The following is a 27,700-nucleotide window of genomic DNA, read 5'->3' on the forward strand; positions in this document are numbered from 1 at the left end:
TCATGCACATCACAGGAATTCCACACCAGTGCATTTCACAGCATTGAGCCTTTTCTCCATTTATAGAGACATAACCGTTTCTTTCCTGCCATCTGTAAGGGCGCTGACTAAGTGTGCACAGTCTGTGTGCATGGTCATCCCTTGGTTACGCGCAGGAGACACTCTTGGGACCCCTTGCCGACACCAAAGCCCACATATGCTCAAGAATCCTGACTAGAAAGCCACAGGGTTTCCCAGAACTGGTGCACACCGATTGCCTGCTAGCGGCTCGAGCCCAGCACATCAGGCAAGTGTATACCACTGACTCCCGCCCCAGCCCTGTGCTTAAGCCACATCTTAATGATGCCTTAACACGTCCTTTCAATGTCAACGCTACACAAATAGCTGTGAAACTGTATTATTTGCAGAATCCTGACAAGAAAGAAAAAACACCTATACATTGGTCTTTTTATATGAATATTTTCCCAATAGGTGGTTGTCTGAATCCACAGAACCATAGACACAGGAATTGCACTTGTATACGGGAATAGTTCTGTCACCTGCTAAGATGTTACTTTGGATAGTAGGACATTTTACTGTGCCATTTTAAAGCATCAGAGGAAAAAAACTATTCTCAAAAGAGAGGCATAGTTTTAAAAGCCCATCTGTTTCAGTTGGATGAACTTCCACACAAACTATAGCATAAAAACATGCTATGGGAATGTTCCTTCTCCCAAATGCTGCTCCTTGTGTCATAAGTATTCACACTCCTGTGTGTCCTAACTGAGCCCACAAAGCACTTTGTTCATATCCCTCCGGCCACCCTAGTCCCTTTTCTATAGGTGATAGAGACTAAGGAGTTTCACGCACGCATTAGGCTCTCTGCCTCCAGCACTGTGTTTAACTACACTAAGAACATAGCCAAGTAATGAGATGTGTCTTCCACAGCGGAAGCTGGCCAGGCAATGCCCAACTCTAATCTTGTCCCTTCCCCCATCAAACAAAAAGGGATCTGGGCCTGCGAGCCCACCACAGTGGCACTTTGGCTGCCTGGAGCTTTGCCGTACCTGTTGTGTGCCAGCCTACCTGCCTGAATGAAAACTGGGACATGTGTTGTCCTTTGGACTTGGCCCCCACTTCTCCACCCCACAGCTGGACTTGGCCCCCACTCTCCACCCCACAGCTGGACTTGGCTCCACTCCGTCCTCTCTTCTCAGTCATTGCCTCTCAGGACTCGTCCCCTGCCTCCTCAGCACCTAGGACCTGTACAGCCTGGTCCTTGTGACCTTGCCTTGGGCTCTGCTCTACCTAAGAACAGAGATGCTCAGGAGTTACAGACTGGTCTGAGCTGGATCACACACACCATCGCGCCTACGGAGTGCCTGATGAAGACGGTCACTCTGCCTGCCTGCCTTCACCTCTTGGCAGGTGCCCTCCACCCCCCATCCCCCCACTCCCATCCCCACCCCCCCATCCCACCCACCCCCACCCCGGTGCCTGACTACAGGACAGTACTCTGTAGATCACAGAATTAAAAGAAAAAGCTCCCCACCCCCACCCCTCTAACCAGTAAAGCTCTTTATGATTACTGGACTAGTTTCCATTTTAAGCTAATTAGTAAACTGCATTTTGGCTCTTTAACTGGCTAGCTTAAATTTAGCTCATCTTCTCCCTTAAAGTCAAGCTGTCACTGGGGCTTGTGAGATTTGCAATTAAAATCCTAACTCATTTCCAAGAGGACGCGAGCCTCCCCTCCCCCCTGCCTTTCCTAGCTTCTGTTTTGGCCCTACCGAGGAGGGCCCTGAGTGGACAAAGAAGATTGTCCCTGACTGGCAAAGCATCTGTGAGCCTAGTCAACGCCCTTGGCTGCCTCCCGAACAAACAGGACCCATGCCCATGGCTGCAAAGTGCCTCTCAGGTGTACAGCTGAGGCCCTGCCCTCTACGGGCTCCCAGTGGGGTTATTTAGAGGTGTGCTGCAGCCTCTCTAGGACTGCAGTGTAGGGCCAGCAGGGGTTCCCTAGTGTGCCCCGCCATGCACATGCTTTAGTTGCTGAGCATAGTGGGTGAGTTCTGAGGGGTCTCAGGAGAGCAGCCTGAGAGGAAGGAAGAAAGGTTTACATGGGGGAAGGGAGGCCATATACAAATACAGAGTGTTACACAGTCACCGTGGCCAACCAGGATGCTAGCTGAGACTGGATCCTACTGGATTCCAAAGGTGTCTAAGAACAACTGGTGAGGACTGTGGATAGTCACCAGCCCTCCCCTCTCTGTGACCAGAGTCATTCTGAGAACTGGAGAGCAGTCCCCCTACCCCCTACCCCCACCCCCAGCATCCCAGAATCTCACCTCTGGCCTCCCGCTGCCCCCCCCCCCACACATCCTCTGCACACTGCTGACACTCTGCTCTTCCTCCTACTCTGGCTCCCCTGGAGCCATACCAGGGGCTCGTCTCCTGACCAGGCTCTTCCTGTCTTCTCGAAGCATGGTTCAGAGGCTCCCACCACAGCCCCGCACCCCAGCCCCATGCAAGTCCAGACTGAGGGTAGAAGTCGCGGGTAGATGCTCACCCAACCTTCTCGGAGCAGAAGAAAGGCACCAAGCCTGGTCCTCCCTGTGTGAGCCACCCGGCTGTCCCTCCTCCAAGGGGAGCCTGGAGGCAGAACAGACAATGAGCAGACTGTGTGCATCTCAAGTCCCTCCTGGCTGTTAGCAAAGCCATCCATTACGCAGGCTCTAATGGGACCCGCAGACCCCTCAGAACTGCTCCAGAAACAGGGGAGGGTCTTGGGGAGGGGGGGGAGCCATCACCTCAGCCAGTCGGTTCCTCTTCCCATCCAGGCTCCTGTGTTCTGCCACGAGACCCTGTGTATCTGAGAGGTGGTAAGTAGGGCAGATGGGGCTGCCTCAGGGGGCCCGGCTGCACTTAGTGAAATGAGCTCTGTGGCCTGGGAATTCTATTCAACAGAGGACTCTGGAAGTGAGGCCCGTACCTCTGCAGTAAGAGAATTACCCTGGGGAAATCTGGAACCCCTTTGTTCTCCAGCAGCTTAGTCCTGAGTAACGTCTTCCCTCTGTGGCCCTGATGCAGGGACTCTGGAAGCTTCTGTGTCCTTCCAGCCTAGCCTCCTAGGTGCTGGGCAGGTAGGGGCTCCTGGTGCCTGTCCAAGGACTAGTGAGGGGCACATGTGGTAAGTGTGTCAGGAAGGGAAAAATGTTTCCCTTAGGGCCTTTTTGCCTTCCTCTGAGGTTGTTCGTCTGGCATTTGAAATGACAAAATAAACTTGAACCAGCAAGATGGCTGAGCAGGTAAAGGTACTTGCTTGCCAAGTCTGACAAACCTGAGTTTGAGCCCCTGAACCCACGTGGTATGAGAGAACTCACTCCCCCAAGTTGTCCTCTGACTGTTTTCTACATGTGCACTGTGGCAGATGCACACAAGTGTGCACACACATACTAAATACAATAAAGATTATTATAATCATATATATACATACATATATATATATGTATATATATATAACCTTTTCCTTTTAGGAAACCATGACCGGAGATGGAAGGCATTATTATTGCACATCCATATTTAAATAGCAGAATAGCAGCCTTTTGTCACTATCCTGAGTGTGCATGCATTCGTGTACGGGTTGGGGGGAGGGAAGCAGAGGAGGGAGAAAAAAAGAATGTGAACATGGGGGAGTGGTCAGGATATTACAAGTCTTTGAACTGTTATTTCAACTGAGGAATGAGCGCAGAGCGACTTTGGGCTCTTGTCGCTGTAGGTCCCAGAGGAAGGTGGGGGTCCCCACAGTTGGGCACCCTGTTTCTGGGACAGCCTGTGAGCATTGTGCACCCACTGTGCTCAGAATGCAAAGCCCTCTGGGCCATTGGGTGGGGAGGAGAGAAACTGCATTTCAGTCATTCAATGAGTGCCTCGTTAGGAGCACCTGCCCCTTGTCCCTCAAGCTGCAGAGCACCACGGGTCACACATGGGTTGTGACCCACTAATGGCCCATAAAATCCATTTAGCGGAGACCAAGAGCACCAGCTACAGCACGAAATATGTGGAACCAAGCAGAAAAATGTCAGAATAGGCCCAGGGAAGACGGGCAGAGATGTGAAGTCAGAGGCCTTTGTGCCACTTCAGCTGTGAACAAGACCATCCACAGGTACCCTCAGAATACACAGACTCTGGACCAAATGATAAGGGAACACCCCCAAGCTCCTGAGCTTAACAACAGCAGCAGCCAGGGCATTGCACACCAGCAACACGGTGCAACTGCCCTTGAATACTTATACCTAGGAATTGTGCTACTCTCAAGAGTGGTCAGAGAAGCTCGTCTCTGCAGCGATGGGCAGATAATGCAGAGGCTCCTAAGTGGCCAAAGTGCTGAGAATAAGTAACTGTTGAGCGCTCAGCCCTAACTGGAACATCTGTATCAATACCCCCCCACACACACACATAAGCTGTAGAATGGGAGCAGTGCATTGAAGCGCTGTCTTCTGGGCGTGGCATGGCCAGTGAAGCCATGGATTCTCAGAAGCTGTGGTTCCCTACATGAGATGTGGCCTGTCAACATTTCGGCATGGACAGGAAAGAGGGTCCTGAGGTCCCAGACCTCCATGAGGAATTATAAGCAGTTAACTATGGCTGCTGTGGGGGAGGGGCATGATTTTCTTCAGCGGTGTAGCCATTTGTAAGTCACCCACTACTACTTAACATTGAGTCACAAAAACAAAACAAAATGAAAAACAAAACAAACAAAATGCCACATAACAGCATTAAAGTAGGAATAGGAATTGAGGGATAAAAAAATTTTAAAGGACAGCTTGACAAAACAGTTCTGGTTTTATCAGTCATTTTTCTGTGTGCAAGGTCGATCAATAAAAAATTAAATTAAATTATAAAAGGAGATTCAAGGGAAGTGGAAGAGGGTGAGAGAGAGAGAGTAATGCGCTGTGAGAGTGATCAAAATGTGTGTGTGTGTGTGTGTGTGTGTGTGTGTGTGTGTGTGTGTGTGTGAGAAATAATAAATTTTAAGAAATTTTCGAGGTGCTCTGGATGTGGTGGCACATACCTTTAATCCCAGCATTCAGAAGGCAGAGGCATGCAGATCTCCAAGTTCAGGGCCATTCAGGGCTACACAGAGAAAGCCTGTCTTGAAAAACACCCACAGAAAAGGAGGAGGGAGAGGAGGAAGAGGAGAAGGAGGAGTAAAAGGGAAGGAAGGAAGGAAGGAAGGAAGGAAGGAAGGAAGGAAGGAAGGAAGAAAGAAAGAAAGAAAGAAATGTCCAAGGATCAAGCCACACATAATGTCTCTCATTTATTGAGGCTTTGTCTTCAAGACATAATGCAACTAAAATTCCAAGAGACACCCTGCTGTCCTTCAGTCCAGTGGAGCCAGGAGAAGGAGGTGGGAGAGATGACCCAAGGAAGAGCAGTCAGAGAAGAGAAGCGGAGCCCCAGGTCCTGTGTGTGAGTCCTGTCGGATGCTCTGGCTGATCCATGGATCACATATACTCTGACACAAATTAAAATCTTAGCCAAGACGTGAACCTCCACCCACCACAAAGGGCAGAGTCTGAAGGCCAACCAAGTTAACCAGCAAAAGCTTCAGTGCTTGAGGCTGGAAAGACGGCTCAGCTGCCAAGACCACTTTCTGCTCTTCCAGAAGACCGGGGGGTTCACAATAGCCTGTCACTCGAGGGCTAGTGCTGCAACACCCTCCTCAGGCCTCTGCAGGTGCTCACACATGTGGCGTTCTCTCTTTGTCTCTCTCTCTCTCCTCCTCCTCCTCCTTCTCCACTCCTTTTCTCCTCCCTCTGCAGGAAAATACAATTCCATTTTAAGGGAGAACTTAGACACACGCACACACCTATCCTAAAACGATCCAGATACTGGACTTACTTGACAAGAATTTAAAAACAGCTGCTATAACCAGTGTTTTCAGTAAGATAAAATATCACCTAATCAATATAAAGATAATAATCTCAACCAAGAAGTATAAAATGTAAAAGTGGATTAATTGCCAGCATTGTTCATAATAGCCCAAACGTGGACAAAATCTAAATGCCTATCCTCTGGTGAATGGGCAAAGAGATGTGTTATGTCCATACAACAGATATAAGCTACGACGTGGGCAAAGCTGAAACATTATGGTAAACAGGAGGCAGACGCACACCCTTCAGAGAGGAGGGTTCCCTTTTAGGACACAGCACAGCTACAATGTGAAATGTCCTTCATACTCCAGGAGTGTCAACAGTTGGTCCCTGTAGCTGCTTTGAGACGCTGTGGAGCCTTCTGGCTGTGTGGCTTAGTGAGTAGATAAAGACCCTGGGGTGGGCCTTAGGGTTAGTGGGCTTAGATCCAGCTCTTGGCCTCCTGAGCCTCTGAGATTAGCTACAGTTAGGCCACAGCTCCCACAAGTGAGCCCAGACACACACACACACACACACACACACACACACACACACACACACACACACTGTGCCTTCTCCATAATAAACTGCATTTCCTTTAACCCTGGAGCAAACAAACCCCTCCTCTTTTATGGTGCTTTCGTTGAGTGTTTTGTCCCAGTGACAGGGAACTCCTAATGCACAAGGCCATTGAGAACAGGCAAATCCATAAAGACATGAAATGACCCGGTGGATGCCAGAAGTAGAACGTGATGGATCACGAGAGTGGTTTTCTGTTTGGGGTTAATGAAAGGTTTTGAACTTAAATATTGACGGTGGCTGTATAACTCTGGGAACAGACTAAATGCCGCTGGCTTGAATTCTTACACAGAATCAAGTAAGCATCGCACAACTGCCTGGTGTCTGAAGTCAAAGGAGCCCCTGGGTAGACTGCATCGGTGAAAACGACAGGAAGAGTCAACAAGCCAGAAGAGAGATGGTTGAAAGGAGTGTAATCTGAAAGGGGGGAGAGGGAGAGAGAGGGGAGGGGAAGGGGGAAGGGAAAGGAAGGGGAGGGCGAGAGGAGGGACAGAAAGCCTGGGTGCTGTTTGAACTGGGCAGACAGAGCAAAGAGCAAACTGAGTGAAGGTGGAGAAGTGGCGAGGAGGCAGAAGGGACTTGTGGGAAATGTTCCGGGGGTGGGGTGTACAGATCTCTCTTAAGGGGAGCAAGATGGCATCAGTTGCCCCTCCCCACTCTCCAGCCGCCTTTCCCGGGAGAACAGCTTCAGAGAGATTTTTCTTTTCATTTAAATTGCTTGGACCTGAGTCCATAACCCATAACTGATGTAAAGACTATGAGACGTCAGGTGTAGGGTGTGGGCCTACAGTCCAGTGCCGGAGAGGCGGACCCAGGTGGATCCCTGAGACTTGCTGGCCCACCAGCCTCATCAACTTGGTGAGGTTCGAGCAGTGGGATGCCCTGCCTCAAAACAAAACAACAACAACAACAAAAATGAAGGCACTGGCTGAGGAGTGACACCTGAGGGTGTCAACTGAGATAACAAACACGCAGGCACATTCAGAATAAGTAAGTAAATAAATTCAGTGTTTCTGGTTTAACGCTCTGAGCAAACCTGCCCCTCAAAGCCAGGTGTGGCTGGAGCTAGCCCGATTTCTTCCCTACAAATTTGAAGTCTCCTCTTCCAAGGCAGGTCCATCCTGAATCAACCTTCTATAGACGTCGCCTCCTGGCCCAGACTCTGCAAGCCTGCGCAGTGAGCTTTCACCTCACTACACGGAGGCATTCTTCCTGCCACTCAGTCCCATCTGGGACCCACCCATATGCCCTTGTTGGGGCTTCCTAAACAAGGCTCTGAGATGACCAAAACTCATCACCACCAAGACAAGCCTGTTTCCTTGTCCAATGTTACAATAGATCTTACATCCAATATACACCTACACTGCGGGGGGGGGGGGGGTGACTGTCCCTATCCTCACCCAACACAAAGTTACTGGGAACGCTAAAGTGTGCCATGTGGTCCAGCGGAAGCCTCAGCATAAACTTAAAGTAGAGTTCTTGTCACCTAGAATGCCATAGGTGTGTGTGTGTGTGTGTGTGTGTGTGTGTGTGTGTGTGTGTGTGTGTGTGTGTGCCCCCGTCCATAAGACAGACAGAAAACAGCAGTAAGGCAAGATCAACCTTCCTTTACCACCACTTTGACCTAGAATTAGGGATTTTGTGTTATTTTGAGAAAGATATTATCATTTGCAAACATCCTGCATTTTCTCAACTAACTGGTTCCCGTTCTCCACCCCAGTTTACAGGGAGCAAAACTGAGGTTTAGAGGAGGCTCCTCACCCAACAAAAATGACTGGACAGTCCTGAAACCAGGCCCAGCTGCCAGCCCCCAGGCCTGCCTTGCAGGCCCTCTCAGCCAATAGCAGCAAGACTCACTACAGAACCCCTCTTCTCTGCACTCCAAACTCATAACCCCACTTTCTGCGGAAGTCCGAGCTTGGCTGTGGAAATATGAAGTAAACTCTGAAGTTTCTCCCCGGGCCTTCTTCTCACATGGTCACCATGGTGATGGGAAAATATTATGCAGTGGAGGAATTATGGGAATATGAATCAGCAGAAGCAGGGAGAGAGCCCTTTGGAAAGCGGGGACTCCCAGCGGACAGGCTGCCTCTTCAAAGTAAGCCCCTGGGATGATGGATTGCCCTCCGCTTCCTGGAGAAGCCAGCGCCAGGCTCACTGCATTAGCGGCTGACCTGCTTGCTCCATGCAAACACGTCTTACAAGGAAAGCAATGGCCATTTATTAGCGTGATTGCTGCTTGGCAACACAGAGTTATGGAAATCTGCTGGCTCCGTTAAATTTTAAACATCACTCCTTGCCAAGTGAGACAAATTATTGATGTTGAGTCGGGTGGACGCTTAACGCTGTCCAGCAGGTTTCCAGGGGTGAAGAGCTGAGGCCGCTTCGGGGGTCGAGTGCCGGAGCTGTTGGGATGGAATGGCCAGCAGAGGCCGTGGTTGGTAAACCCTTCCTCAAAACTTCCAGCTGCTCTAAGTGGGATTTTTTTTTTCTTTTAAGTTATCAATTGAGTCCCTCGAAGTAATTAAAAATAAAATTCTAGCCAGGCATGGTGGCGTGCGCCTGTAATCCCAGCACTCCGGGAGGCAGAGGCTGGCAGATCTCTGTGAGTTTGAGGCCAGCCTGGTCTACAGAGCAAGTCCAGGGCAGCCAATGCTACACAGAGAAAATCTAAAAAAAAATAAAATAAAAAATTCTAATACGAACCAGCAATTCCACTTCTAGATATATACTCAAAAGGAATAGAAACAGGGGTGCAAACAGAGATTTCCCACTGTATTCGTGGTATCTCTCTCCACAGTAGCCAAGGCTGGCAAGTGCCAAGTAGCCTCTGAAGGAAGAGTGGACACATCCCTGGCTGGACAGGAGGGGTTCTGCTGAGCCTTGGCAGATCACGGCAACACTTGGTACGACACGAGTGAACCCTGGGGCTGCCACACTGAGCAAAAGGTGACAGATGTAGACGGTTAAAGTCTGGAGGACAGTAAGTAGAATAGTAATGAGGGTTGTTGTTTAACGGGGATAGAGTTCACTGTCTGCAAAATAAACTCATTTCTGGGGAGCGGCGGTGAGAGCTTTCTTAATTGCACTGAGCTTACTTCCACTATGCACTTAAAGAAGGTTAAGGTAGCCAGCGCCGTTATGTGTTTTACCACATTAAGAAACTGCACATCAGGGCTGCGGGTACGGCTCAGTTTGGAGACCGGTTGCCCGCTGTGCAAAGGCCCTGGGTTCGATCCCCAACACTACATAAACAGAGAATGGTGATGCCTGCCTGTAATCTCAGCACTCAGGAAAAAGATCAGATGTTAAAGTCATCCTTGGCTACATAGTGAGTTTGAGGCCAGCCTGGGCTACATTAGATACTATCTCAAAAAAAAAAAAAAAAAGGTAGACTAGGGAAGAAAGGAAACCGCCAACAGAGAAATGGATGGTGCAATTATTCAGACATCTCTATGCATCGGCTTGGACTCACTTCTAGTCAGCTCACAGGTCTCTCAAGCAACTTTTCATCAAAACATTTGATGGTGACATTTCATCAAGAAGTCATCAACTGCTTTTTAAAATGTATTAGTCTCAATGGGGATGGTGATACACACCTTTAATCCCAGCACTCCAGAGGCAGAGGCAGGTGGATCTCCATGGATTTAGTGCAGCCAGAGCTACATAGCAAGTCCTTGTTGTCTTACACACACACACACACACACACACACACACACACACACACACAGAGAGAGAGAGAGAGAGAGAGAGAGAGAGAGAGAGAGAGAGAGAGAGAGAGAGAGAGAGAGCTGCAGCTTGTGGCTTGCACTAAGGACAACCCAATCAATGGCAGGAGCTATCAACCGTCTCCAAGGCTAAAAGCAAACACCCATCCTGAGATTGTGGCTGCACAAAATGTCTTCAACTGACTGTGAAATCAAGACTAACAGTCACAGAGTGGGATTAATGGCTTCTTTCTCATCTGGTCAGAGGACAGGAGGTATAGCTTCCAATCTCAGGAATCTCACTGTTCTGGGAAGAATGCAGTTTTCATGCCCATCTCAACAAAAGCCTGGATGGCCACAGACATGGGACACTGGGTTCCTTACCCTCTCTGGTGAACCAGCCTTAATTCTCCGAGGCATACCCAGCTCCCTCTCTCGTTCTTTCCCATGGCCTCCATTTTATTCTTTGGGGATGTGCTGTTACTGAGGTATGTGTAATCTTGTGCCTAAGGCGAATCTCTGTTCTCCAAGCATGATGTCTTGGCCACAGAGAGCACACCCTGCATTTCCTGTGACTAATGTAGCAAGTCATGCCCGCTCCTTCCTGACACACTGACCGTCTCCCTCTCTGCACTCAGCAGCACATCTGGTGTGCATGGCCATTTCCATTTGACGTTACCAGGGAACATTTACTCATTCTTTTTTAAATAAGTATTTATGTTTTCCCCAATAGACCAGTTTTTTCAATCCGGAGGTGACACTGCCAGGTCTTCTGATGTAGAAATGACACTCTAGATCAACGGTTCTCAACCTTCCAAATGCTGTAACCCTTTAACACAGTTTACTACAGTGGTGACCCCCAGCCATAAGATTATTTTCATTGCTAGTTCATAACTGTTATTACTACTATGAATTATAATTTAAATATCTGTGTTTTCCAATGGCCTTAGGCAACCTCTGTGAATGGGCTTGAGATCCACAGGTTGAGAACCAGGGCTCTAGATCCTAGATAATCCTGTTGTTCGATCTTCTCCCTGCATAAGACTCACTTTCTCAGCCTCAGAGGACTCTCTTGTTCTCAGGTGGCATGAAAAGGGGTCCCACACAATCCACGGGTGGCAAAGACTGCTTTCCTCAAAGCATGCCTTTCAGCTCAAGCCACTCCTGGTGGCAGGAGAGCCGCTTGTGACAGCCCAGCTGCTCTATTCACAGTGAGGCAATGTGGGTCAAGAGGCCACACAGTTACTCTGAAACCAGACAGAAAAGAAGCCATAACGTATAGCCCTGGCTTCTTTGCACCTGAACCAGGGATGGGGAGCACACAGCCTTGGCCAGGAGGTGTAAGGGCCGACCTCTGCAGTGCAGTTTGCCTCATCTCTCTGGGACCCAGAAGCTTCGATGCACCGAGCTTTCTGGTAAGCAGAAGTAACAGCTACACCGTGGCATGGACCAGGGAGGGCCTGAGGGTCTCACACAAAATCTGGCCCTGAGGGCAGAACAGTCAAGTTTCTCAGGGTCATACAGTGTGATAGTCTACATTCTGCATTCCTTGGGGGAAGGGACCAAGTGGGTACACTTGGCACCTGGCTATAGTTGGCACGGACACTCTTCTGAACCCGTGCCTAATGCCCTAACACAAGAACCTTGGATTAGGCGCTATGTCTGTTGGAAAGGGGAAACAAGATGGAGGAAGTGGTCCACCTTGGCCTAGATGGTGAGCTGAGGAGGAAAGCCTGGTGGAGGCAGAGTCATGGAGCGTGAATCCCGCGGGAAGTCGCTCGGCCTCTCTGAGCTGGAGCATGCGCCTGTCTGTAAACAGCAGGACCCCTGCAAGGAGGCAGGGAAACCCCTGGGCACAGTGCTGCTGCTGGGAAGTGACAGGTGGGACACAGAGAGGCAAGGACGCAGGCCCAGGCTACCTTGCTCAGTGATCAGGTGGGAATCACAGAAAGTGTTGGGGAGAAGGAGAATGCCTCACAGCAAATCAGCAGCCATCAGGACTGGCCATCTGCCTCACCTGCTCCTTTCCAGGGCTCCTTGGCCCACTCCAGCCTCCTCCAGCATGCTCTGCCGGCATAGGGCTGGCATGAAACCATGGGTGGCCATGACATCCTAACTCAGCCTCGAAGCACCTTCCATCTCATCAGGAGCCCCAGTCCTCAACAGCCAACCATGCTCTCCTTGCATAGCAGAGGAGGGTATGGGGGTGTCATGAGGCAGAGGGGGGTGTGGGGGTATCATGAGGCAGAGGGGGCTGTGGGGTGCCATGAGACAGGGGAGGGTGTGGGGGAGCCATGAGGCAGAGGGGTGTGGGGGGGAGCCATGAAACCGAGTCCTATCAGCATCTCTCCTGCCCTGACAGCCCGACCGTCACCACCCAGACATGTGCTTACTTCACTCCAGTGCAGTGAGAGGCTGAGGAACCTTCTGTCTATGGTGAAAACCTACAGATAGTCTCACAACTGAGCCTTGGACAGCAGTCAGTAATGACGCTATGTGTCCTGGGGTTCTTCTAAGCACTCTCTGGGTGTTTCTTCAGTGGCCCCTGGAAACAACTATGAGTGACCCTGTCATGCATGCTGCAGTGGTCCGCCCTACTGACTTTCTCCTTCCTGAGTGCAGTGTCCTAGCAGATGAAGCTGCTGGTCTTTCTCTCTTCAGTTGCTAGTTTCCAACTGGAAACCATCCTGAATGTGCTACTGCAGCCACTGTCGCCTGAGGAAAAGCACATGTGTGCACGTCAACAGCACACACTCCTAGATCTGTCTCTCTGCCCAAGCCCCACATGCCCCATACGTACATACGTAAACATACACTACACCCAGGGATGTCACTCAGCATTGGATCATGCTCTGGTTTTCACATGGACTAAGTGCAGGCCAAATGTTCACGTCACCAGTGTGATGGGATAGAGTCTACTGGGAGGTCACTCACTGGGTGCTCTTCTCTAAGAGTGGATTAAAATGGCTCTCAGAAGATGCAGCCATGTTTTTAAAAAAGGAGCCTTGCAGGGTGTGCTAGTGCACACCTTTAATCCCAGGGCTTGTGAGGTGGAGGCCTCACAATGAGTTTGAGGCCAGCCTGGTCTACACGGGGAGCTTCAAGACAGCCAGGGCTACACAGTGAGCCTCAAAAAATAGATAGCTAGATAAATGATAGATAATAAATTGATTAAATAAATAAAACTAAAAGATAAGCCTGTTTCGGTTGATATTTGGGATCGTTTTGTTATTTAATGCAAACAAACTGACCTGACCAACCAAATTCATCTACACATTTAAGAGCTCTTCTTCAGAGACGGGGGGGGGGGGGGGGGGGGGGGGGGGGGGGGGAGGGAGGGAGAGGAGTTTTTTCTCTGATCTTTCTGTTTTAATAGTGGAATCCTTTATAATACTAAACAGAACAACAAAAATCAAAACCAAACCAAAGTATAAGCCTGGCCACTCCCTGGAATCTGTCTTCCTCTGTCTGTCTGTCTGTCTGTCTGTCTGTCTCTCTCTCTCTCTCACACACACACACACACACACACACACCCTGCTATTCTTCTGTCCTTTGCCTTGTCTTTAGAAAATCACTGTTGCAACAATCTCCGGGTCTTTTGTTAGTCACAGAATCGACAGAGAGCCTTCAACCACAGCACCATCCTCCAACAAGACGTTAGCAGCAGACAGTTCACCAGCCACTCAGTGGCTCCAAGTCTTTACCAACACATGCTGTTGTCATTTACACAAAATCTACAGAAAGCAAGACTAAGCTAATGTCAGAAGCCAACCTGTGCTTGCCTTGGGATGGGGGGGACTGGTAGAAAACGAGGGGGGCTTCCGGCACCGTGGTCTTCTTCCTCTCCTTTATGTGTGGGACCCAGAGTTTTTAAAAGATTTGTATTTCTTTTGAGAATGTCATACGTGTATACAATGTATTTTCACCATACTCACCCTCCACCAACTCCTCAGAGCTCTGTCCTAACACACCTCCCTCACAAGTTCATGTATTTTCTTCTTTTTTATACTCCAACTTGTGCTGCCCATGTGCACACAGTGTGGGACCATCTACTAGGGCGTTGGCAACCTACCATGGGCCACGCCCATGGAGGGAAGGCTCCTCCCCCAGCAAGCATCACCTGCCCACAGCTTCTTGGCTGGGGGTGGGGGTGGGGCAGGGGGCAGCCCTCTCACGCCCTTCCATGCTGGCCTCTTCTGTAGTCTTCCCGGCCAGGTGAGCTCACTTTGTGAAAATCCATGAAGCCATACACTCTGCATCTGAACGCTCTGTATGCTATAATTTTTTTAAAGTTTATGAGATAAATAAATTTAGAAACAACCCAGCCGAGCCACTGCTATTATTGTCACCGTGAGACAGAGGAAGACGCTGGCAGTCAAGGTCACTGTCTGGTTCAAGGCTCCCAGTTGGAGCGGATTTATATAAAGTTCTGTCTGTCCCACATGATCAGAATCTGTCTTTTTCTCCCTCCATCTCTCTCTCTCTCTCTTTGATTGTCGTTGGTTTTCCTGTCATGGCACCTCCACAGGCTAACCTGGGTGTTGGACTCTGTGACCATCAAAATTCTTCCCTGTTTTAGCCACACTCACCCTGAGGCCTCCCTAGCCCTTCCTTGTCCACACTAGCTGTGCCTGTGAATACACTTCCTGTCAAATCCTCCAAACCCACTCTGGGCAGCGTGGCTCTGCTGGGAAGTGAGCAGCCGAGCCCAGTGACATGCAAAGATCTCTGTTGGCCTGTGTTTGACACCTGCCACCCTGTTCCATCCTTCTACCTGCCTTCCTCTACATCACTCAAAACTGTGATGTCTGTTGAGCCCAAGATATCTGACAAAATCAATTGAAAACCTACCATGACTTGGAGCAGAAAGAACAAGGTGTTCGAATCCCAGCCCCGCTGCTCTGAGAGTCTGAGTTCGTGTTTACAAAAGCCCTTTAGTGGGTGTCTGGCAGGAAGAAAACACTCAAAAGCCTTGTTGGTGTTGATGGTTGGTGTATTTGAGCTCTGGCCTTGTCTCTGGCTTCTTAGTTTGTTTCTCCTTGTCTGCCTGCCTGCGGGGTGGGGAGGGGGCTCCTCGAAGCCAGGCTTTGCTTGGTTCTGTGGTAGCAGAGGGGAAATACACAGGAGGGTTCCGGGGGCTGTGTTCGAACCCAAGCTTTCTACTTACTGAGCACAGCGATGGGCCTAGATCCTAGTTGCCCAGCCATTCAAGAGGTTACTGAGGCAGACCCCTCAGGGTTTCCTGCCCAGAGAGGAGTTTCCTGATACCAAGTCTGGCACTGGTGACTCTCACGTGTTTGGGGATGAAGATGGCTCCCAGGTGTCTTCAAGGTCTCTTAGGGAAAATAGGGCTATTGTTTGCTCTAGGAGGCCAGGTGGAGGAGGGACCAGTCAGTAGTGGTCATCGGTTGCCAAGGAGATATAGCAGAGGGCAATGTGAGTCACGGTGACTTCCAAACAGACTGCTTCATAAGGCCGACGTGACAGAAGGGGACAGTGGCGTGCAGAAAGCTGCCTTGTTTGACTTCAGGTGCCACAGTCCTTCTGAACACAAGCAACAACTGGTGCAGCGTGTGGCTGTGACAGGGAGGGAAACAAGTGGGAGGAGCCCTTTGATGGACAGATCCCAAGTGCCGGGACTGTAGCTGCTTTCATTTTTCTTTTCTCCACTTAACTAATTGTCTGGAGAGATCTGGCTTCTAACTCACATTTGGAAGCCCAGCCCCAACTCCCACCCCCATCCCCAAGAGAGCAGCTTGAGCCCAGCCCACGGCGGCTCTTAATCCACGGCTGCGGACATCTGAAGGCATCCGAAGGCAGCTTTCTGGAACCCTGCTACAGAAGAGAAAGGCCAAAGCTGGACTGCTTTGCAGGATGGTCCTCCCGACTCTGGCTGCAGACTGGATTGTGTGTACCCTGCCAGGTGAGAGTTGACTGAAAGGAGTGCCTATACCTATTACCTATGACTGTATAGGAGTGACGGTGCTGAAGTCACCCAGAAGACTTATAAAGAGCTGAGACCTGACGGACGCCCAGGGGTACGCTCCCATAGAACCATCAGAGTCAGTGGCATCCAGAAAGATGAGCAGGAAAAGGAAGGTCCAGCTAAGGAGGGCCCCACCCCTGTCATGTATGCCACACAGCCAACACTGCCCTGATAGTGTGCCATCTGTGTGCTTGGCTTAAAGGAAGAAAGGACAGAAGAAAGGGAAGGTTCAATAGCTGGCTCCTCTCCCCGCCACAAGGACCTAGGGTGCAGGCTGGTCGCTTCCCCCTGGCCCTCCTAGAATCTGGGCTCTAACCTCGCATGAGCCTGGCTGCCTATTCCCGAGAAGCTCTACTTTGGAGACCATATGATTCACACATCTGAGTAGCGGCTGTGGCCTGTGGGTTGCTATAAGAGCACGTGATGAGGTACAGGTCTTTTCTGACCCTTGATAGCCACTGGCATCCATGGCTGTCAGCGCAGCCACTGCTGAGGAGAGCCCAGTGGTTTCACAAGCAGAGTTCAGGACTTCCTTAACATGCCCCTCAAGTTCATTGTGATGGGAGGGAAGGAGGGATGTATGTGCTTGTGAGCAAGCCTTCTGTCGCCTGGGGCTAAAAATCACTCAGCCCTGCTTAGCCTCTCCCAGAGAAGACATGGAATGCATAATTGATGGACCAGTCTATGCATATTCATGAGCTCATTGCCTTCCAAGGCCATTTGCCTCTGTGAAGGCTCCTTGCATAATGAACCAGCGTGAGTGTGACCAGACTCAGAGAGACCTCCATTCCTCAGCATCACGTCCGGGCTCTGAAACTCACTTTGAAGAAAGTTCCCCCAAACTGTGTCTGTCTGTGCTAAACTGTGGGAGATCCAAAAAACGAAGTCTCCTCTGTGGGCCCTGGACCCTACGGTTGTTCAAACTGGGGCTCACGAGTAGCATTTCAGGGGATGCCAAGCCTCTTCTCCCAAAGCAATCCCCATGACTATGGACAGAATTCTATGCTCCTCATGGTGACCTAGCCTAGAAATAAGCCCTGTTCAGCCTCGGATACCATGGCATCCAGGCCAAAGCCACTGGCCTCAATCTTTCCACCGAGATGACTGAGGCTCTCAGCGACTCTAAGATGTACTTGCCACACACCAGAGACTGGAGCGAGTCTCTCTCTGTCCATCCTGTCTGGTGCCAGAGTTTAAAAGTGGGGGCTTCCTTTCCTAGGGGCCTAGAAAAGATATGAGTCTCATAGTTAAGAGGAGCCTAGGCTCTGAAGAAATATAACAGTGTTACTTTTTTCCATAGATTCACTGTGTGCCACACAGTGTACCTGGTGTTTCTGAATAGTGAAGCGTGGGTGACATCCGCATAGCAGTTGAGCACGGGGCTGGCACACAGTCAGAGGTTTCTTCCTTTCAATACTCTCCACCTCGTTTATTGACACTGAGTCTCTCCCTGGACCTGGAGCTCACACACTGGCTAGGCTGGCGGACCAGCAAGCTCTGGAATCTACCTGCATCCCCTTTCTTCCTCCACTCCAGCACTAACGCCACATTTTTACACAGATGCTATGGCCTCAAGCAGGGTCCTCCCTTGCACTTGCCCATGCTTCCTTCCTTCTTGTTCCTAGGTAGAGAGAGAACTGTCCTGTGCATCCTTTTTCTATGGTAGATAAACATTCACAAAAACTCTTTAGTCCACATTTTATTGAGAAAGCATCGTGGCTTTGGGAGCCTTAGTGCTGGTTGAATTTGGGTTTGGGAGTGGAAGACACCCAAAAGTTTTCCCAAACTAGTCACAACCCAATTAAAATGTTACCCGTGAAACCGGAGACGATGATTCACAGAATGCCCCATCTGCTGGTTCTCACCACAAGCATTTCACATGTGATTCAACTCCGATTTTTTTCTCTCATTAAATGCTAAACAGCACACTTCCCATCACAGCATAAGAACACGTTAAAAGCCTTGTTGCCTATGAGCATGGGTGAGAATTCTCAGTGGGTACGCACATGAGTGTGTGTTCGTGGGCATCTGTACTGTGTGGCACATTGGTCTGGGAGGCCTTGGGGTGTGTACACGGGTCCAGTTTTGTTGACCTGTGCTGTGTCTCAGGTCCTCGCTGGTTGGGTTGGTTCAGAATCAGTGTTGGGAAGGCCTTTAGCATTCTTTCGTGTGCTCACTTCACACAGGGCCCTGCAAATCCTGCAGCTAGTGTGGGTTGCATCAGTGTGTGCCTGCACACTCATATGGACACAAGCATGCACATACGTAATGCGGAGGAGCGCTGCCTGTGTGTGTGTTCTTGGGGGTGCACACTCTGGGAGGACCTTGAGAAAGCGACTCGCAAGGGGAATAGAGGCTCCAGGAAAGGTCCAAAGGGGCCAGAGAGAGGGCTCGATATGTAAAGAAGCTTGCCGACAAGCCTGCCTCAATTCCCTGGACTCACTAAGTGGGAAGAAAGAATCAACTCTCTTAGGTTGGTCCCTGACCACCACATAAGCACCAGGGCCTAGCACCCCCACAAGTGTGTACCCACTACAAAATAAATAATTTCAATCAATCTCTAGAAATAGTGTCCAATGGCACACTGAGACAGAAGGTCTCTGACGTTAGGGGACCACACAGATTCTCCACTCCAGAATGGGTCCCTCTTGTCCTTACTGTTTTGGCACAGGTGTCACTATGTTGCCCATGCTTGCCTTGAATTTCAGGGGTCAAGAGGTCTTCCTAGTCCATCCTCATGGCAGCTGGGACTAAGAGAGCATTACCCCTAGCTTCAGTGCAGCATTTGAACAGGCTCCCTAGAGCAGGCATCTTTAATGTTGTAGGTTTGGTCTGGGGAAGGCCAGTAAGGCAGGCACACTTTAGAAATGCACTTATGGCCTCTCACACAGATTAAAACTACATGACCAACCACTTTGTGATCTTACGTTCCGATTCCCTGGGGCCTCAAACCCACCAGGAATCTGAGGGCAATGCTGAGCTGCTAACCCTGGGAAGTCCAGCCACAGGCCTCCCTCAGCCTCTGCCTGGGCCTCTAGCCAGCCAGTGACTCACAGTGAGGCCTGGACAGAGTGGCCTGACTGGTAAACCTTCTCTCTTCCCCAACCCTGTACCAGGGCCAGGCCAGGACTGCCGGCCTGTGATTTCTTCTTGGTTTGGTTACATTGCTTGACTCTTCCACGCCAGGATCTCTGAGATCAGATGTGATTAGGCCTGTGTGGTGCCCCCAGGCTCTGATGCCATTGGGGTGACATTCCTGGAGGTGTAGGCAAAGACCTAGTACACAGATCTAGGACCCACACATTCTGACCGGCTCCCCTGAATTGTCCACTGCACAACTCCATCCCCTGGTTCTTTTTTCCTAGAAACCATCCGAGGGTCAAGATAATCCGTGAAGAGTCTGCCGACCACATGACAGGCAGCATGGTAACAGGCGAGGCTATGGCTGTCATGGTCTGCATAGGTGTGTGGCACTCTCGGAGCCTGAGATCCCTCATCACTACAATACCCCTGTGCTGAGCATCATCCAGCACCGAGCCCTCTCTCAGCTTCCATTCAGTATTCCTGAGTGATCATATGTGCACGTCTCTCCAAACCCAGCCTCTCGGGAGGCTAGCAATGGGGTGACCAGTTCACACCCACCGCCAGGCACCTATTGTACACCTGGCACCGCACCAACTCTCTTCTGGAGCCCGGCAACAACAACTACAGAGGGACGAGGGTGTTGCCACTGATGAGAAGAAGAGGCCCAAGGGTGCACAGCCTGTGGGACCTGAGATCTAACTCTACGGCCTTCGGAGTGCCCTGCAGTAGAGACACCATACCCAGCCCTCAGCTACTGTGGACCTCAGACTCTCAGGCTGCCCTACGCTGCCTCTTTCTGCTACACACACACACACACACACACACACACACACACACACACACCCTCTGCTCAAAACACAGACGGGTGGCTGGGATTCCAGTGCCAGCCTCTCTATATTATTCATGTCTCTCTTCGGCTGCCAGCAGGGACCTGGCCCAGAGGCCCTGCTTTGCCAGGAAAGATAAGGAACCAACACCTGACTTGGCTTGTGTGGTCCCTCCTGTTCCCGAAAGAACAATGACAAAGGCCTGTTGTTCCTGGCCCTGTGCAGGAAGCCCGACCTCCTCCTCCTCCTCCTCAGGAGAGGGACATCAACCATTAGTGAGACTGCAGCTGTTAAGATTTACAGCTTTTCTCCACCTGTCCCCTCCCGCAGTACAGCAAAGGCCAGAGGCGGGCGCTTGCTGGCTCAGAGGGCACAGGGGTTTGATGGGCACCTTCTTATATTATATACTGGGCTTCATACACATGGCCAGAGAAGTCTATACAGAAATTTGTGGAGTTCGGATTGTATATCCCAAGTTTCAGGTGGGGAAACTGAGGCTGGTGAGGCTGAGGGAATAGTTAGACTGTACATCTGGCCACGTGCTGCCCATGCGGGGATATGCCAAGCTGAGTCATTTGTCCTCAAACAAGATTAGGAAAGAGTGAGTTCATGCCCACCCACGCCTCTGTCCTGAATACAGTCAAGTCAAACGGAAGTCCACAGCACAGAAAAAAAAAAATGCAAGGCCTCCAAAGAGAGCCAGAGGTCATGCTGTAGCCATTGCCTGGCCCTTCCGTCTCCTTCAGCACAAGGAGGCAGGCAGGCCACACCTACAAGTCTGACAGGGCCCACGAGGACTCTGGTCCATAGTCACACATGCCACTGTGGTGTGGCAGAAGGCAGGGTTGATCGACGGGGACGTTGCCAAGCTGGTGACACTGCTGCCTGCCATGGAGTGGCACGCAGGAATGCCTGGACGCCGACAAATGTGGTCGAGCCCTGGGATTCCCCACCCCTAATCTCGGGGCACGTTAGAGACGACCAATTACAGCTTCCTTCCATTTATACAAAGCCGGTGGCTGAAGCTCAGAGAAGGGATGCTACTTTTAGGGAGGGCCTGGTATGTCAGGGGCGGCTAAGGAGGACCTCAGACACTGACCTCATGGGGATACTCAGTGGAAAGCCCTGTGGGGCTCCTTCTACCCCACCCCAAAACCCTGCAGCTGGACCTTGGACTAGCCCCACTGACGACTGATCACACCCTCCCAACTGTAGTGTCCTTGTCTAACTAAGAACACCACCCACGGCTGGTGGGGCTGTGCGCCAGCAAAGGGCCCTGCAGGGGACTCTTCATTTGGAAGATCAGTAATGATCAGCGGGGTATGGTGGCCCACACCTGTAATCCCAGCACTACTTGGAAGCAGAGGCAGGTGGATCTCTGTGAGTTCGAGACCAGCCTGCTGTACAAAGCAAGTCCAGGACAGCCAAGGCCATGTGAAAGAAAGAAATGAATGAAAGAAAGAAAGAGAAAAGAACAGTAATGATCACGGGGCGGATTTAACAATTCTGCACCTACTGTGAGCTAGGCACGGGGGAGAGCAGAGGCTCAGACCCTGCGCTCAGGCACTATCGTTTAGTAGGTGGCCAGCATCCAGGACACATGGAGTGATGGAGGCTCTTAGGGGCTATCACTACACAAAGGAGAACCCTCCCCATTCAGAAAGGAGAAAGCCCAGGGAAAAAGAGCTAGCCTTGGGTAACCTGGCACCCCAGCACAAGGGGCCTTCCCTGGCAACAGCCAGGAGATGAGAACTGTCTGTCGCCCTCAGCGGCTTTAGAGTTTAAGTGTCCTTACCTGCTGCTGTGAGAAAATACCCTGACAATTCCCTCAAAAAACGCGGACGCGGGCACATGCGCAGTTCACTCTCTTCATTTTATACGGGCCGCGTCCCAGCCCAGGTAGTCCCCTCCCAATTAATGTAATCAAGATAATCCTTCACAAGCATGCTTAGAGGCCCATCTCCCAGATGATTCGAGACTCTGTCAAGATGGCAGTTAACTCTAACGGTCACGGAGGCGGAGGAGCAGAGCTGGGTCTGAGGCCAGGCAGATGGTGAGAGCAGTGCGCAGGAGCTCACGCTGACACCGGTGGGGAATCCCCTGAAGACTCTGTTCACTCAGGTGTTAGGGACCGGGCTGAGACCGCACGGCCCCTGCCTGCGAGCATTGGATGCGTGCGTGCACGCGTGCCCTCCATGTGTGATGCGCCCATTCATTCACTTCCTGTTTCTTTCTCATGATTTCCCTGAGACAGGCCTCCAGATACAAACAGGGAAACTGAGGCTGAGGTGCAAGTCTGCAGCCACAAACGACAGAGCTGGGAGAAAAGGCCGGGACTGCCTTTGCTCTCTGTGTCCCTGCCTTCGGCTTCCTGGAGTGTGATGGCAGGGCTTACCTCCTTATTTAGGCATACCTCTTTTAAGATACCGTTTGGAAGTGTGTATTTTTTAACTTTTTAATTTTTGTCTAATTATTGCAAGGGGTGTCACAGAGGGTGCACGTGGAGGTCAATGGATTCTAAGGATCCAACTCAAGCCTTAATCCTTTTACATTTCTCAGAAACCCTAAAATGTGCGTGTTTTTGTGTAAAGTATGTGTCCCTGAATATGCGCATGCGTGTGTACGGAGGCCCCAGGCTGACATTCTGTGTGTTTCTCTGTTACTCCCCCACCTTATGAGTTGAGGTGGGGGCACTCACTGAACATGGAGCTAGGCTGGTGGACGGCCGGTGCCACTGATCTTCTGTGCCTGCCTTCCCAGAGCTATGATTACAGTTCGGTCTCCATGCGCAGCTTTTCACCTAGGCTCTGGGGACCCCAACTCAGCTCCCCATGCGTCAGTAGTGAGCACGTCTCCCTGGTCCCTAAACCTTGGTGTTATTTTTTTGTTGTTGTTTTGTTTTGTTTTTTTAAGGGTAGCAGCTGCTACCCTTCCTGGAACCAGGCCTGTGCATCCTCTCCCACAGACCCTGCTTTCTCAGGGTTGTAAATCAACTCCTCTAAAGAGGACCTGAGGGTAGGGAGGACAGAGACAATTGCCTTTGGCAAGCTGCAGTTCACAGGCCATGCAGGGTTCAAGCTGTGCAGGCTGCAGGGCAGCAGAACGCCACCCTTGAGGTCACACTGCCGGCTAGGGACCTCTTTCTCGCCACCCTGGGTCAGCTTCTGCACTGAGGGGGTACAGGCGCTTCCTACTTCAAGGGCCTGACCTTGTGGCGGGGTGGGGGATGGGGGTGGGGGTGGGGTTGGAGGTTGGGGGTGGGGTGGTGGGCAGGGGGTAGGGGGGTGGAGGTGGGGGGTTGGGGGGTGGGCAGGGGGTAGGGGGTGGGGGGGGAGTTGGAAGCACAGGAGGAGGGAAGAGCTGTTAGTGGCCAACAAAAGGCATATATGCTGGTTCCCTCCATATTCGTGGGACACCGGATTCCAGGTACCCCACACCCTAAACACTAGACCCCAAATCTCTCACACGAATCAGGGTAGTGCTTTTAGAGCACCCCACATGAGCCTTCCTTGCTGTCTAAGTCATCCTCAAGTTGTTTGTGACAGTTAATAGGATGCGAACGTTAGGTTGTTGTATAGTAATTACAGCAAGGTGTCCCGATGGCGGCATGGCTGAGGCTGCAAATGTGGGGTCTGCAGGTTTAGAGACCAATTGTGCTTCTTCTCATATGACGCAACCCTGCCATTTATCTGAGATGGTTTCTGTTTTACATATTGTCTTGCCATGTTGTCCAGTTTGGCCTTGAACTCCTGGGCTTAAGGAAATCCTCCTGCCTCCGTCTTCTGAGTGGGACTACAGGCCTCACTGTACCCAGAAATGTGTGAATTTCTTGATTCTTCACTCACCAAAGCTTTCCTGAACCAGACATAAACACTTGGCGAGGGGTGGGCGTGAGAGGCCAGGAAGGCCTAAACTGTAGTACCCACACAGGACAGAACATGTGATGCCTGGGATAGCCTTGGGATCCAGCCTCATGGAAGGATTCAAACTGTTTCTAGGGCTGGGGAGATGCTCAGTAGATAAACTGCTTGCCGCCAGGCGTGGTGGCGCACGCCTTTAATCCCAGCACTCAGGAGGCAGAGGCAGGTGGTTCACTGTGAGTTCGAGGCCAGCCTGGTCTACAAAGTGAGTCCAGGACAGCCAAAGCTACACAGAGAAACCCTGTCTGGAAAAACCAAAACCAACTTAAAAAAAAAAAAAGATAAACTGCTTGCCACGCAAGTATGCGGACCAGAGTTCAGGTTCCCAGAACCAACTCAAATGCCAGATGGGTGTCTAGCAGCCACCTATAATCCTAGCATTAGGAAGGAGGAGAGAGCGACTCTCTGCCCAGCTAAAGTAGAGGTATAGGCAAGCTCTGTGTTCAATTGATATACCCTGCCTCAAGGGAAAGGAATTGAAAAAGACTCTCAACTTTCGCTTCAGGCCTCTGTATACATGCTTACATGTGGACCCACATATGTAAACACACATGTACAAAAAAATATATATATATATACACACACACATACATACATGCAAAAAAAAAGAAGAAAGAAAAATGTTTCTAAATCCAGAAACACCCCCTATGTACCTAAAGAGGAGCCTGAAGGACTCCTCTGCAGTGTGGGAGGATGTGGGTACGAGGTACATCCAGGGTGAGGATGCCCTTCAGCCAGCAGGTCTTGTGGGCAAGGAGGGGGCTGCAGTCTCTGGGACAAACCCGCCCTAAGGAAGAAGGGCAACTCCTTCCAGACATTGTCCTGGGTCCCTGCCATAGCCTCAGGGAAGCTGCAACTGTGTTGGTGTCCACAGTGGTCTCAGTAGTGACCCCAGAGAAACCAGGTCCTAATCTCTGTCCCTGGAAAAGCCACTTGGGTGGGGATGGGGGTTGTTAGAAAAATCAGGGAAGAGCTTATCCTGGATTATCAGGTAGGGTCTAGGACTTGTGACAAGTGTCCTCATCACAGAGGTGTGGGGCCAGGATGGCCCAGGAAAAGGGAGGCGGGCACAGAAATAAGTGGAGGAGAGGCCCATCTGAGCTGCAAGACACAGAAGGCCTGTAACAGCTGTGGGTGCTGGGACACTGACTCCAGACCCCAGCCTTCAGAGCTTCCAGAAGGTTCTTCTCTATCATCCTGAGCCACCGCATTTATTGTAGTCTGATACACGGCCACAGTTGATCCATGTGAAGGTAAGAGGTGTGGGAGCAGTGAGGAGACAGACTGGCTCTGGGGCCTGGATCCACCTAACTCCTGCAGGCTTTGTTAAAGGCTGGCCACTGGTCTCTGGCTCTGTGATACCCATGCTGTCTGCATCCACGGCTCCCAAGGCTGGCACGGATACATTCAGCAAACATCTCCTGACCATCGGCAGGCATGGTGAGGTCCCAGTCTTTGGGGGGGCCTGACTTCACCGGGGACCCCTCTCTGCTTCTCCCTCTCCCTTCTGTCTCAACAGGTCACCCATAATACAACGGAAGCTCTGATTTTAGGGGCTCTGATCTGAAAGGACCCCGGTTCTCCAGCTCTGTCTGTCTGTGAGCACGTGACTTCACTTGCTTGTGGCGGCCATCTGCTAAGATGTTGCACTAGTGACAGAAGCAGCTGGCAGGAAGAAGGGCTCACTTGCTTGCTGACAGGGTACAGTCCGTAACCGAGGGCAAACAGAGGTGAGAGTGGCTCGCGGCGTGGCAGAAAGAGCCTGCGGTGGCTTGCTCGCATCTTGGTCGATCAATAAACACTGCTGGGACCAGAAGCTGGGAAGCCCCAACAACCCACCCATCCCATAGGACACATAACTTCCCAAAGCGGTGTCACCATCTGGGGACCAAGCTTTCAGCCTATCGGGACCTGTCATATCTTACCCGAAGCAGGCATTATAAGCCTCATCTTGCACACAAGGCAAGAGTCAAGAGAGGTCACAGATCACACAGTGCCAGGTGGCAGATCTCAAGGGCCAGTGCCAACCTGCTTCCTCCATCCTGCTCGCTTTCCCTACTTTCCACCTGTGGCCCTTTTGGCCCAGAGCACAGCCCCGGGACAGAGAATGAGCCCGGTGGCACACAGCCTGCCGCAGTATCTACGAACATCTGGCTCAGGGCCAGGAGTTCTGCCTAGGGTATCGCCTTCCTTCCAACTGAATAGACTCAGTGAACACCCAGGGCCCCTCGGAGACGCTCCTCCCCGCCTGGTTCAGCTCCCTGGAGCCTCCTAATAAGTTTGCTGTTCCCAGGTGGATTGGGTTCCACTGTGACAGGCTGATTAGGTGCCTCACCTCCGCCCCTGCTCAGGTTACAGCTACACAATCAGCCAGCCCAACACGGGGCACAGCTGCCCAACCTCACGGGAGGGTGCTCCTGGCTACAAAGCCCTCCAGTGACCAGCACAACTGTAGCAAGCCACTGCAGCAAGTCCCCGGGTGGCCAAACTATTTATAAGAAGGACACGCCAGGTCCCCTTGTCAGATGCCTGGTGCCAGCCAGGCCGTCGGCATTCCGCAGGGGAGTGTCTGTCTTGGCCTGCCCATCCACAGCCTGGCAGCACTTCAAAGCTGGGGAAAGATCACCCAGGGCTGGGCCAAGTCCATCAGCACCTTCTCTGATGGTCTTTCTAATAGGGTTTTGGACACACATGTCCTTCCATGTGCCTGTCTTGCTTTTTGGCCCTCTCTACTCTCAGCTTTTGAAGGAAAGACCCTAATGCAGCCTCAAGCTCCAAGCAACAACAGCCACCTGCAGGCATCTGGGGTCAGGGCCTGACCATTGCATAAACTTGGGAAGCAGATGCTGTCATTGTCCCCTTACACAGGTAGACAAACTGAGGCTTGAGGTCACAAAGGCAAGGAATGCTGGCCAGTAAGCGTTTGAGGAAATGCATAGCAGCCTTAGCCACCAGAGAAGCCAAAGTCAATACCACAGGGAGATGACATCCCATCCTCCCCAGAGTGATTGTCACCCTGATTCTGTTTCCTGTGGGAGTGTGGGGCCAAGGCAGAGACGCCAGCCGGCAGTGCTAGTGGAACACAAAACATGTACCCAGAAGCCACCGTCTGGAGGGTGAGTTCTCCAAAGGTTCAACACGGCCAGGTGTGGTAGCCAGTGCTGTCGGCTAGTGAATGGATCTGGGTGCACAGTGGGACTTGCACAGAGGGAGAAGGATGGCCTGACTCTGGCTGCAACAACGAACTTGGATATTACGCTAAGTGAGAGAGATCTCAGCTCTGGGCATCCAACAGCACACGTGTGGGCAAACCCACAAAAACAGGAAGCAGAGGCTGAGGTGAGGGAGGGGTGGGAGCGCCGTTGGGTACGGGACGCCTTCAGGTGACAAGCACTGCAAAGGAGCAAGATAAAGGGCGGGGTACTTATTATTCTTTTGAGAAAAGAACCTATGTATCCTCAAAGGGTCTCAAACTTCATATGTAGCAAGGATTACCTTGAATTTCTGGCCATTAACCTGAACTCCTGAATGCTAAGGTTACAGGCACACACCACGTGCTGTGCACCATCTCACCTGTTTTGTTTTGTTTTGTTTAAGATTTTATTTATTTATTGTATATGAGTGCTCTATTTGCATGTATGCCTGTATGCCAGAGGAAGAGGGCATTAGATCACATTATAGACGGCTGTGAGCCACCATGTGG

The 27,700-nt window shown here is 51.1% G+C and overlaps 1 protein-coding gene across 6 annotated transcripts in view; it reads right to left on the reverse strand.

Annotated features, from left to right (window-relative positions):
- EML1 (EMAP like 1) overlaps positions 1-27,700 on the reverse strand; it is a 173,396-nt gene that overhangs the window by 130,004 nt on the left and 15,692 nt on the right. For 4 of the 6 annotated variants that reach the window (XM_084793523.1, XM_084793522.1, XM_084793519.1 and 1 more), the window contains exons 1-2: positions 2,790-2,830; positions 2,549-2,631 (exon numbers count right to left, since the gene is read on the reverse strand). The exons of 1 other annotated variant lie outside the window; for it this stretch is intronic. In XM_084793523.1, coding sequence (XP_084649649.1) covers positions 2,549-2,631; positions 2,790-2,815 — 109 coding nt within the window. In that variant the 5' untranslated portion in view covers positions 2,816-2,830. Of the gene's footprint in view, positions 1-2,548; positions 2,632-2,789; positions 2,831-21,872; positions 22,049-27,700 lie in introns of those variants that run through there. One more of the 6 variants, XM_084793520.1, reaches the window with a different exon arrangement.

The sequence above is a fragment of the Acomys minous genome (genome assembly GCF_964271855.1).
Source record: "Acomys minous genome assembly, chromosome: 8".
In the NCBI taxonomy this organism is placed as follows: Eukaryota; Metazoa; Chordata; class Mammalia; order Rodentia; family Muridae; genus Acomys; species Acomys minous.